Source organism: Pelobates fuscus, chromosome 4, assembly GCF_036172605.1.
Source record: "Pelobates fuscus isolate aPelFus1 chromosome 4, aPelFus1.pri, whole genome shotgun sequence".
NCBI lineage: Eukaryota > Metazoa > Chordata > Amphibia > Anura > Pelobatidae > Pelobates > Pelobates fuscus.
In genome coordinates, this window is record NC_086320.1 from 13,601,774 (window position 1) to 13,614,035 (window position 12,262).

At 38.0% G+C, this 12,262-nt stretch overlaps 1 protein-coding gene across 1 annotated transcript; it reads left to right on the forward strand.

Annotated features, from left to right (window-relative positions):
* LOC134607695 (lymphocyte antigen 6E-like) lies at nt 1–11,502 on the forward strand. The gene is made up of 3 exons (XM_063450237.1): nt 1–116; nt 1,740–1,862; nt 11,286–11,502. The coding sequence occupies exons 1-3, from the start codon at nt 65–67 to the stop codon at nt 11,492–11,494; spliced, it is 384 nt and encodes a 127-aa protein (XP_063306307.1). The 5' UTR covers nt 1–64; the 3' UTR covers nt 11,495–11,502.
* The last annotated feature ends 760 nt before the right edge of the window (nt 11,503–12,262 follow it).

Below are 12,262 nucleotides of genomic sequence, written 5' to 3' on the forward strand. Positions count from 1 at the left end.
CACAGAATCCCTTAAATACGGAGCAGCCTGACTGCATGGTACCACTTGTTCCTTCGAAGCGATCATGGATACCATTAAGATCATCGTGGTGCTCACCACACTCTGCATTGGGACAGGTAAAAAGGCACGGGGGACTCAGGGGAAGATTTCTCACTTCATTGACTGCCATTAGTTGTTTATGTAGATATTGCGTCAGTGAAGTTGAACGTGTCTTTGCATTATTGATTTGTGACTGAGTTCTAGGATGACGATTTGGTGGGTTAATTAGTGGATTAACCCCTTAAGGACCAAACTTCTGGAATAAAAGGGAATCATGACATGTCACACATGTCATGTGTCCTTAAGGGGTTAATAATGATAGGATTGATTAACATGTCTATTCTGTAACCAGCCCTTTTTTCGCTATTTACCTGGCCGCCGGTTAAAGTGGCACTGTCATGGTTTTTATTTATTTCCGTTTTTAATCCTCACCCACTTTATATCTCAATGATGGCATTCCCTTCTTTGTCAATTGCTTTTATCATATTTATTATATTTATTATTTTTATTATTTTTTCTTCCTTGTGCTGGATCTGAATATCTGGGCATCTCCATTATATTCTGCTCTCTTTGGGAATTCTCTTCTGTGCCATTTTACAGGATATTTTTGACAGATGGATTGTTGTGGGTAAATTACGAAAATAATAATAATAATAATAATAATAATAATAATAAATTAGTTTAGCAGCTGAAATGGAACTTTGATTGTGTACCGTCTAATATCACATATTGACAAAGATCTCGCTCCCTCCGAGAAAATAGTCCCCACTTTTTCTTCTGTATAACTAAATACGAAGGAAAAAAACAAAAACTAGGAGAAATAGAGGGACAAATATTTATTGCAACGTAGTTTTAAAGCAAAACCTATAAAGTGACAGAACCAATTTATTACACAGTGACACAGGAACCATAGGTAGCTGAAGGCCCTGCTCAAACGAGCTTGTAGTCTAACAATACAGGTTTTAGACCACCCAGGTGCAGTGCGTAAAAATAAAATAAAATAAAAGGATAATTACTTCCTTTTTAGACAGGTATAGGTATAGCAAAAGGATTCTGCTCAATCCTCAATACAACTTTAGACAAAACAGGATATACCCAAACCTATAAAATAAAAGAAAATACGCTCATAGGGGATTAACGTAAAAACACAAATTGCCCCTTGTTAATATGTTGCACAAAATTGAAGTGATTTTCAGGCTCATCAAATAAGTGGTTTCTCACGACTTCTTCACGATTGGAGTGATGAATATTACATGAAAAAGATAAAAAAATTGGCATAGTATAGCACTGTAGTAAAGTATAAATCAGCTTTTAATGGTTGCACTTACAGTGTAAAAGGTATAAAAAGGCCCATCAGTACAAATCTGTTTGTCCCATCGCTGTAGAATATGGTAATCCTCATATAAATGTCCAGCAGGAGAAACAGGTATAAAATAAAATACAAATACAAATAAATAGCTCACTTGAGTTTGGCGGTTTATCGGATCACATAACATGCTATCCGTGCTCCTGCTTTGGCTGTTTTGACTGCTGCCATCAATGTTTTCACTGGGTTTTTCTTTGGTTGAGTTTGTCATTCAGATTCAGTGTCCGACACTGTAAACGGTAAAGTCACACGGGCAAGAGATTTATTTTGTTTTCACCAGAGTGACACAATTTACTTTAAACATTTAATGACATCACTTCTCCTCTGTTCACAGCTATGTCTTTACAATGCTATACGTGTACGGGCCAGACCTCAAATGCCAACTGTATTACCACAACCACTAACTGCACCACTGGTCAGACGTACTGCATGACAACGTCGGCCTCAGCTGGAGTTGGTAAGATCCTAAACACCTATCTTTACAGAAAGCCTTCTTCAACATGATACAGTAACTAGATAACGAATGATTTAGAAAACATGCATAAATAAACTTTAATAAAAGGTGGGATGTGCTCAAGGAAGGAGGAACTTGCCGATGAGGGAGGGGCGATGACGTGACGACGCACGCCGGTCACGTACCGCGGGAGGTGAGGGGAAAAGCCGCGAAAAAGATAAGGAAGCTGCGAGGTACCTGAGGCTGAGGGTCTATGGCGGCGGTTGGCGGTAGTTGGAGGTAGCTGGCGACGGACGAGCGTACATGCGGTGGCAGTGTCCAGATAGCGCAGGAGAGATCTCGGTGGCATGGTGATACAGGACAGGGAAGCCTGAGGCTGGTGTTAACGCAGTGAAGGGGAGCGAGCGAGCAGACACACGTGGTGGACGGACAGACGAGCAGATCGGAACATCCAGTACGGCAGCAAGCCAAAAAAAGACGACATAAATAATAAGCAGAAGACAATATAACTGCAAGTATACAAAAGGCATATTAATAAGCTGAATAATGTCTGCATAATCAACAGAAAACCATTTCATAGGTACATTTGAACATAGACTTGATAAACTCCACCTTACTGAAAACTCCACCAATAGGATGATATATAATGTTGAAATATACTGATATATACTGATATATAGATCTAAGGAAAGTCCACAAATAGGAGCGTGGAAAAAGGCTCCAAATTAATCTCAGTTGCGAGACTAGTTCCCACTGAAGATAGGTGTTTAACCTATTTTTATTATTGAAAACTCCGTTAACAGGAGTGGGTAAAGGAGGTTCCAAATGATTTTTGTTGAGAGAGCCTCTCGGATGGAAAAGCGAGTTTAACTTAACCGTCACCCAAAAAATAGTTAAGACGGGAAAAAAAAAAAAAAATGGAATAACACAGAATATACGGAACGTTAAGTTTCATATACTTGTTTAAAATAGACACTCGAGAGGAAAAATCACTATTTTGTAAATCGCCTGTAGCTATCTGGAGAGCTGAGGGATAATTGGATAAAATTGGATAAAATTATATATTTCCCTCTATAAACGCTCTAAAATCTCTAAAAGCTCACCTGATGAATGTAAAGTTGTTAAGAACGAAAGTTAAGACAACTGGAGCCTAAGAAAAAAACGCAATAAAACGCCAGAGAACGCCAGAGAACAATTGACAATTGACAATTGAAAGCCGTGGAACGCCGTGAGACCCTAGTTCCTGAAATCAAGATACCGGACACAATCAAGCGAAAGAAAGACGGAATAATCAAATAAAAGAAAAAAAAAAAAAAAAAAAAAATTTTTTTTTTTTTTCTGTTTTCTTTTTTTTTTTTTTTTGTATATACTTTTTGATACATATTATCCTGCTCTTATTAACCCCATACAAGTAAGTGCTATAATGGCAAACAAAAAAAGTGAACTTAAGCTGGGAAATAAAAGAGAAAAAAGAATCGACCAAAGAAATGAAAAAAGACTCTCAAATTATTTTTCACCTCAAGATAAAGAGAAGGCAGAAAGAAGAAACAGTATAAATGGAGCAGCCCAACCCATAATGCAAGCTATAATGCAAACAAACCCTGAGCAGGAGATGTCGGACTCTTTGAGTAAAGATGCTGGCCTGATTGGAAAAGATCTCTTGAACGAATGCTTACAAGTACAACTAGAAAATATAAAGAAAGAAATACATCTAATGATGGGGGATTTTAAAACAGAGATAGCTAAAATAATGGGCAGAATAAATCTAATGGAAGATAAAATGGACCATATAAAACTACAACAAGGTTTAAATGAAGACAGAATCATACAGATGGAAAAAAAATGGCGTTAATGGAAGCCAAGATCTTGGATAACGAAGATAGAGCAAGGAGAAACAATATCAGAATAAGAGGAATCCAAGAAGAAGTGACTTCAGGAGGACTGGACGAATTCCTAAAAGAGTTTTGTAAATTTTTGGGGGTCCAGCAGAACTTTAGCCAATTCTGTACGGAAAGAATACATAGAATCCCAAACCCAAGTAACATTCCAGCCCAGCAGCCAAGAGACGTCATTGCAGCTTTAAATTCATATAGACTTAAACAAGAAATTATGAGGGCAATGAGATCCAAGTCCCTACAAGACTCTAAATATGAATCTATCAAAATATTCAACGACCTATCTAGAAGTACCAGAATGGCTAGGAAAAATTTTACATCTTGTACTGTCAAATTGAGAGAAATGGGAATCAAGTATATTTGGTTGTTCCCAGTTGGATTAAGATTCACGTATGGAGAAAAAGTGGAAATGTATAGAGAAGTTCAGAGTCTCCAAAAATGGATTCAGGAAACTTTTAAATAATAAATGTACGGGTTTACATTAGACTTCCCCCTCCCCCTCCCCACGAATAGGGGTCGGGAAGAGGTAACTCTAAGTAGCCTTTATTTTATTTATATATTTTTTTTTTTTTTTTTTGCCTTTTCCCCCTCGGTTGCCTTCTCATGAAGAGAGAGAATGATAGGTAACATTGATAAGCACTTTACACAAAGACGTGTTTTAAAACAAAGAAAAATAAAATTAGGATAGTAGGGTAGCTAATATAATTTCCTTTATAGAAATTAACATGAGGTGAACTGAACTGAGATAAAACACAATTAGAGAAACAGAAAATCACATGGTTAAATAATTCACACAAATATTAAAGAATATATAAAAAGAAAGGAAATAGAGAGGAAGTGGGGCAGTAAGACAAAGAGGGAAAGAAAGAAAGAAAAACTAAGATACTTTTGAATATCACACAAATAAATGATAGTAGTGGGGAGCACTTAAGCATTGAAAAATAGATATTATTAGTATAACCAGTAGCGAGAAGGAAAGAGAAAATAAATAAATAATAAATGGAAAGAGAGTATTACACTTTAAGTAAACAATATAGGATATGAGCACTAAAGATAAATAATACAGGGGAAAAGATAGAGAAGAGAGAAGGAATTTTGGTAAAGAATGTAAAGCAAAAATTTTTTTTTTTTTTTTTTTTTTTTTTTATACTATCTCCGCTTGAATTCTGGGTAACTTGCGGATTGCTTTCTTACATGTTTGATATAATTGTTGGTATATCCCATCACCAAACCATATAAGGTGGTTAAATTGTAAATTTCTTCCCTCCTGATATACAGGGGGAAGGAACGCAGGGAGATCTATGGCTCCTATGGGAAAGGAACCATTTATTTTAATGTTAAGTGTAGGGGTGCAATGTCCTGTATGTTATGTTTTTCGGTTGTCCAGACTGAGGGGAAAGGGGTCAGATAGAGTTAAGGTATGTTTAGAATAGCATCTCTCAATGTAAGGGGGTTAAATACACCGCAGAAAAGAGTAATCCTCACCGACTTTATTAGGAAAGAGTCAATACATATATGTGGAATACAAGAGTCACACTGGCTAAAAAATGACAAAGATAGATTTAGCTCAAAAGAGTTCCCACATATTTTCAGATCCTCTATGCCCAAGAACAAGAAAAGAGGAGTAGCAATTATAATTTCTGCAAAGATAGACTTTAAGTTAATTCATCAAGTTACAGATGATGAAGGAAGGACTCTCATAATAATCGGAGAGATAAACAATCAGAGATATACAATTGTAAATCTATATGCTCCCAATAAGGCTCCCATAAGGTTTTTAAATAAACTGGTGAACAAAGTTGAAAAAATTAAACAAGGGAAAATAATATATATGGGAGACTTCAACTGTATACTAGACCCTGATATGGACAGAAATAAATTAAAAACAAATGAGAACAAAAGACAGTTAGAACAGTCCTCCCAAAAATTTAATGAGGTAATTAAAAAGGCAGGTCTTATGGATACTTGGCGCATTTGGCATCCTATGGAAAGGGACTATACTTGTTTTTCCTTCCCGCATCAGGTATATTCAAGAATAGATTATATATTGACAGAAATAAATATCGTTAGAAGGGTCAAGAAAATTTTGATCACTAATATCCCATGGTCAGATCACAATGCTCTAATTCTGGAAATTAAAGAAGAATTTCCCAAAACTAGATCTAACTGGAGATTGAATGAAAATTTGTTAAAAAAAAAACAAAATGTGGACATAATACAAAAGGCTATAGAAGAATATTTCAGAGAAAATAATAATTCTGAGATCTCCTTATCTACGCTCTGGTGTGCGTTTAAATGTACAATCAGGGGAAGCTTTATAAAAATGGGCACAGAGGAAAAAAAAAGAAATTCACAAAACTTGGCACAACTTTATATGGATCATGATAGATTGGAAAAACAGAATAAAAAAAAAATATCGTTTGAAATAAGTAAAGAATTAAAAAAAATAAAGGAAAATATTAATAACATATTGATAAACAAATCTAACCTTGCGTTAGAACGTTTAAGAAGAAACTGGTATTATAAAGGGAATAAAGCGGATAAACTACTAACAAATAGATTAAAAAAAGAAAAAATTAAAAAAATTATTTCTAAAATAAAAATAAACGGTGAAGAAGTAGTCCTGTCGCCAGAAAAGATCGGTGAAGCATTTCAAAAATATTATGCAGAGCTATATAATCTACCCGGGGGAAATAGCACTGATGACATTTCTAAATTCTTTACAGAACTCAAACTCCCGCATATAACAGAGGCTCAATTGGAAGTATTAAATAAACCTGTCTCACAAAATGAAGTTGAATCTGCAATTAAAAAATTAAAATCAAAAAAAGCACCAGGACCGGATGGGTTTAGTAACTGCTTTTATAGAACTTTTAGGGATAATATAATAGAACCTCTTACCAAACTATTTAATGACTTTATGTCATACGGAAATATTCCCAGTGAATTGTTAAAAGCCCATATAGTTCCAATCCCAAAGCCTGGGAAAAACTTGGAATTAGTAATAAATTATAGACCTATTTCATTACTTAACAGCGATATTAAAATCTACTCCTCTGTTTTAGCAGACAGGTTATCTAACGTAATAACTAGTATTATTCATCAAGATCAGGTGGGGTTCATATCCAGCAGAGCCCCAACTTCTAATATTAGGAGATTGATAGACGCGGCAGATATGGCAACCAGACACAAGATCCCCCTCCTTGCCCTGTCATTAGATGCCGAAAAGGCCTTTGACAGGGTAAGGTGGGAATTTCTGGAGAAAGCCCTATCCAGCTTCGGATTTCAAGGTAATATCACTAGGGCTATCATGGCTCTATATACTACTCCAACGGCTAGGGTAGTGGGAAGCGGATTTTCCTCCGAATGGTTTAAGCTAACAAATGGAACTAGACAGGGTTGTCCCCTGTCCCCAATATTATACCTGATTAGTCTCGAACCACTAGCACACAGAATCAGAGCGGATGATTCTATAAAAGGAATAGAATTAGAGAAGGAATCATTAAAGCTTACAATGTATGCAGATGATGTGGTACTCACTCTGAGAAATCCCGTGAAATCCATGGAAAAGGTCATGGATTCCATAGAGGAATATTCACTCTATTCAGGATATAAATTAAACTTAAACAAGTCTACAGCACTTTCATTCAATCTTACGTCGAATATTAAACAAAAGTTATTTGACAAATTCGGTTTTAATTGTGAAAAAAAAACCATGGAAGTTTTGGGCATAGAAATTACTAATGAACCGAATAGTATTATGGAACAAAATTTTTTAAGGCTAATGAAAAATACAGCAAAAACCCTGAATAATTGGAAGGGAATTGAAGTATCATGGTGGGGGAGAATAAATATTATAAAATTCTATATATACCCAAAGTGGGTGTATCTCTTCCGCATGCTACCCCTCTATTGTTCAGAAAGTTGGTTATCCCTAGCACAATCAATTATTAACAAATTTATTTGGGGTCAAAAACGTCCTAGATTGAGTAGAAACCATTCAAAATTAAAGATAAAATCGGGTGGACTGGGAATCCCACAATTAAATCATACTTGGAGAGCTTGTAACATAGCACATGTAATAATAACCCAATCCGATGTAGCAAAAGAACAAATTTGGTTTAAAATGGAACAGAGTCTACTAAACGACGAAATAAAGGAGGATATATACTCTCTCTTCTGGAAGACAGACCATAAAAAAAACCTTAGACAAGGTAAATATGATAAGGGCTTAATCCTAAATAATTTAATCCCCATATGGTACAAATTAAGAAAAGACCTAGACCTACAAGGTAAACTGCTTCCTAGCATTGAGTTTAGACAGTTGCAAAAAAATATAAGGGATTTAAACATTCAGAGCTGGATCAACGCAGGGGTCAATAAAATCAATAATATAATAGAGAATGGTAAGATAAAAGACTTTAATACTTTAACAGACGAATATAAGCTACAAGCCAAAGAGATATTTACCTATATAAGAATAAAGGGGTATCTTAATGAGCACTTAATAAAAAATTATTCAGCGAAACATTTAATACTTGAACAATTATTAAAAGACCATACTATTATTAAAAAGTTAGTCTCAAAGTGTCTTAATTTAATAGAAACTGACCCAGAAGAAATCATTGGCTTAGTGATATCAAAATGGGAGAAGGAAATAGATAATAACATAAGTTATGATGACTGGATGATAGCACTGAATTTGACCATAAAAAATGTACACTGTCTGAACTTAGTGGAACTCCAATATAAAATCATGAACAGATGGTATTTAACGCCAGATAAACTTGCTAAAATGTACCCGGATGCATCGGATAAATGCTGGCGCTGCGGGGATCATAAGGCAGGAATGCTACATATATGGTGGGAATGTGGTGAGATAAAAAGATTTTGGGATATGGTAACTATAAATATTGAATCATGGACAGGAATTAAGGTTGACAAGAAACCACAGTTATTTCTGTTACAACTACACATGTCTCAGAATTTGGACCAATATGCTGTCCTGATAATCCATACACTATTAGCAGTCAAAATATCAATTGCTAGGAAATGGAAAGCCAGAGAAATCCCAATATGGGAGGAAGTAAAATCACAACTAATTTATCAGCTGAAAATGGAGATAGGGATAGTTAAAGAACCAAGTACTTTGAAAAACTGGCTAGGTATTATACAGGAAAATTAGTTTATAGTTAAACCCTGCTTACATATGTTACAGAGATAGCTAGTTATTATAATAGGAATGTAAAACTGCTTAACTAAAATCTAATCTGACTCAAGAAAGCCCCCAGTCTGGACCCTTTGTGTATTTTTGTTAATGTATAGTCATTGTTTTGTATGTTTGATATGTATACACTTGAATTTTTTGTTATCATTGCAATTTGAGAAAACGGTAATGCATATAATGATGTATATGTTCTATATAACAAGAAAAAGAATAAAATATTAAATAAGTAAAAAAAAAAAATAAACTTTAATAAAATAAAGGGTAGAGGAGAGTATTGTGGGAAATACACGTTATAATACCGCTGGAGGAAATGATAGCAGTTTAAATGTCGGTTCACTCATGATTTATTTCGATCATTAATGGAGCTATAATCGGGACCAAGTATACGTGCTGTTCAACCACTGTCTCCTTCATGGAAATCTATGAAGGCCTCTGTCAGAAGAGGTGGGGACTTGCAGAGCTTATCCTAAAAATGTGTTTGTTGAACATTGCACTTTAAATTTACCAACAGAGCTTGCACTCCATTTCAAATCCTGCCGTTTTGTAACTAGGTTGAGATAATTCATACAGGTGGTCAATGCACAGACAATGATGTTTTTATTTAGGCTGATTATAAGGAATGACCCTGCAGGCGGTTTAGATACAGGGGCTGCCAATTCGCTAATTACAGATAATTAGAGTAAGGTTTATATGGCCTGTTTTATCTGTTAAAAAAACCATCAGAATGGTAGTTGGAGTCTGAGAGCCCTGTATGTATACAGTAACATTGAAAAAGTCACAGCACGTTCCCTCATCACGGCACGTTCCCTTATCACGGCAGGTTCCCTCATCAAAGCACGTTCCCTCATCGCAGCACGTTCCCTCATCACGGCACGTTCCCTTATCACAGCACGTTCCCTCATCACGGCACGTTCCCTCATCACGGCACGTTCCCTTATCACAGCACGTTCCCTTATGAAAGCATGTTCCCTTATTACAGCACGTTCCCCCATCACAGCACGTTCTCTTATTACAGCACGTTCCCTTATCACGGCAGGTTCCCTCATCACAGCACGTTCCCTTATTACAGCATGTTCCCTTATTACAGCACGTTCCCTCATCACAGCACGTTCCCTTATTACAGCACGTTCCCTCATCACAGCACGTTCCCCCATAACAGCACGTTCCCTTATTACAGCACGTTCCCTCATCACAGCACGTTCCCTCATCACAGCACGTTCCCTCATCCCTTCACGTTCCCTCATCACAGCACGTTCCCCCATCACAGCACGTTCCCTCATCACAGCACATTCCCTCATCACAGCACGTTCCCTTATTACAGCACGTTCCCACATCCCTTCACGTTCCCTCATCACAGCATGTTCCCTTATTACAGAACGTTTCCCCATCGCAGCACGTTCCCTCATCAGAGCACATTCCCTTATTACAGCACGTTCCCTTATTACAGCACGTTCCCTCATCACAGCATGTTCCCTCATTACAGCACGTTCCCTTATCACAGCACGTTCCCTCATCACAGCACGTTCCCTTATCACAGCACGCTCCCTCATCACAGCACGTTCCCTTATCACAGCACGTTCCCTTATTACAGCATGTTCCCTCATCACAGCATGTTCCCTTATTACAGCACGTTCCCTTATCACAGCACGTTCCCTTATTACAGCACGTTCCCTCATCACAGCACGTTCCCTTATTACAGCACGTTCCCTTAACACAGCACGCTCCCTCATCACAGCACGTTCCCTTATTACAGCACGTTCCCTTATTACAGCACGTTCCCTTATTACAGCACGTTCCCTTATCACAGCACGCTCCCTTATCACAGCACGTTCCCTTATTACAGCATGTTCCCTCATCACAGCACGTTCCCTTATCACAGCACGTTCCCTCATCACAGCACATTCCCTTATTACAGCACGTTCCCTCATTACAGCACGTTCCCTTATTACAGCACGTTCCCTCATCACAGCACGTTCCCTCATGACAGCACGTTCCCTCATCACAGCACGTTCCCTCATTACAGCACGTTCCCTCATTACAGCACGTTCACTCATTACAGCACGTTCCCTCATTACAGCACGTTCCCTTATCACAGCACGCTCCCTCATCACAGCACGTTCCCTTATTACAGCACGTTCCCTCATCACAGCACATTCCCTTATTACAGCACGTTCCCTTATTACAGCACGTTCCCTTATTACAGCACGTTCCCTCATGACAGCACGTTCCCTCATCACAGCACGTTCCTTTGTCAGTCTTGTAGTAAGTAATTGCCAATAAAATGTCTTTCTCTCTGTACTGCAGGTGGCGTATCATTTGCTTCAATCACTAAGACGTGTGCGGCGGCCTGTACGGCTGTGAGTGCTGGGTCCTCCTCCTTGGTCTCCGGTTCTGTTTCTTGCTGCAACACTGACCTGTGCAACACAAGCGGCGCCACCAGCATTAAATCTGGAGTCACCATCCTGGCTTTGACCGCCGGACTAATCTTAGCCCTGCTGAAGAATTCTCTGTGAATGTTAAATGGTTCGTAAACTGTAACCAAACATGTGAAACTTCATTAAACAAATTGTAACATAAAACATCACTTTGTATGTGAATTTATCAATAAATCTGGAAACAATGTGATCTAAAGGAAAACTATAGCATTAGAAATACAAGTTATGGGTTCCCTGGGAGCGTTACAGAAAGAGTTAAACTTACCTTATTTCTCCTGGTGCGCTCGGTTCTGCTGCTTCACCTGCTCGGCTGAGATTATCAATACTGACAATTTCAACCAATTCAATGCTTCCCCCTAAGGAAGTATTGGGCGGGCTGTGTGCATGCTCAACATATCACCATGCTGCACCAATCAGCATCTTTTGATAGAGATACTTTGAGTCAATCTTTGCAGGACCGAACCCAGGAAGTCCTAGTGACAGCCTGGATCGCCATCATGATGGTTGTCATGTGCCCAGCGGTCCTGGGCCCCACATTCCCGATCTGTAGCTGCGGAACTGCCACCATTGCAATTGCACAATCCAAACACACTGGCTGCAGGCATTACAATGAAGCAAATTCCACTATAAATGGCATGTTTTCTACACTTTAAATTCTGCTGGCATTGTGCTCTAACTGTACCATCTGTGGCTGATGCCACCACAATGACAAGGCAGCCTTACTGACAGACAGCTACGCCAGCGATATCCAGTTATGGCCCACGAGGCAGAGCGTCAGTTATGGCCCACGAGGCAGAGCGTCAGTTATGGCCCATGAGGCAGAGCGTCAGTTATGGCCACGAGGCA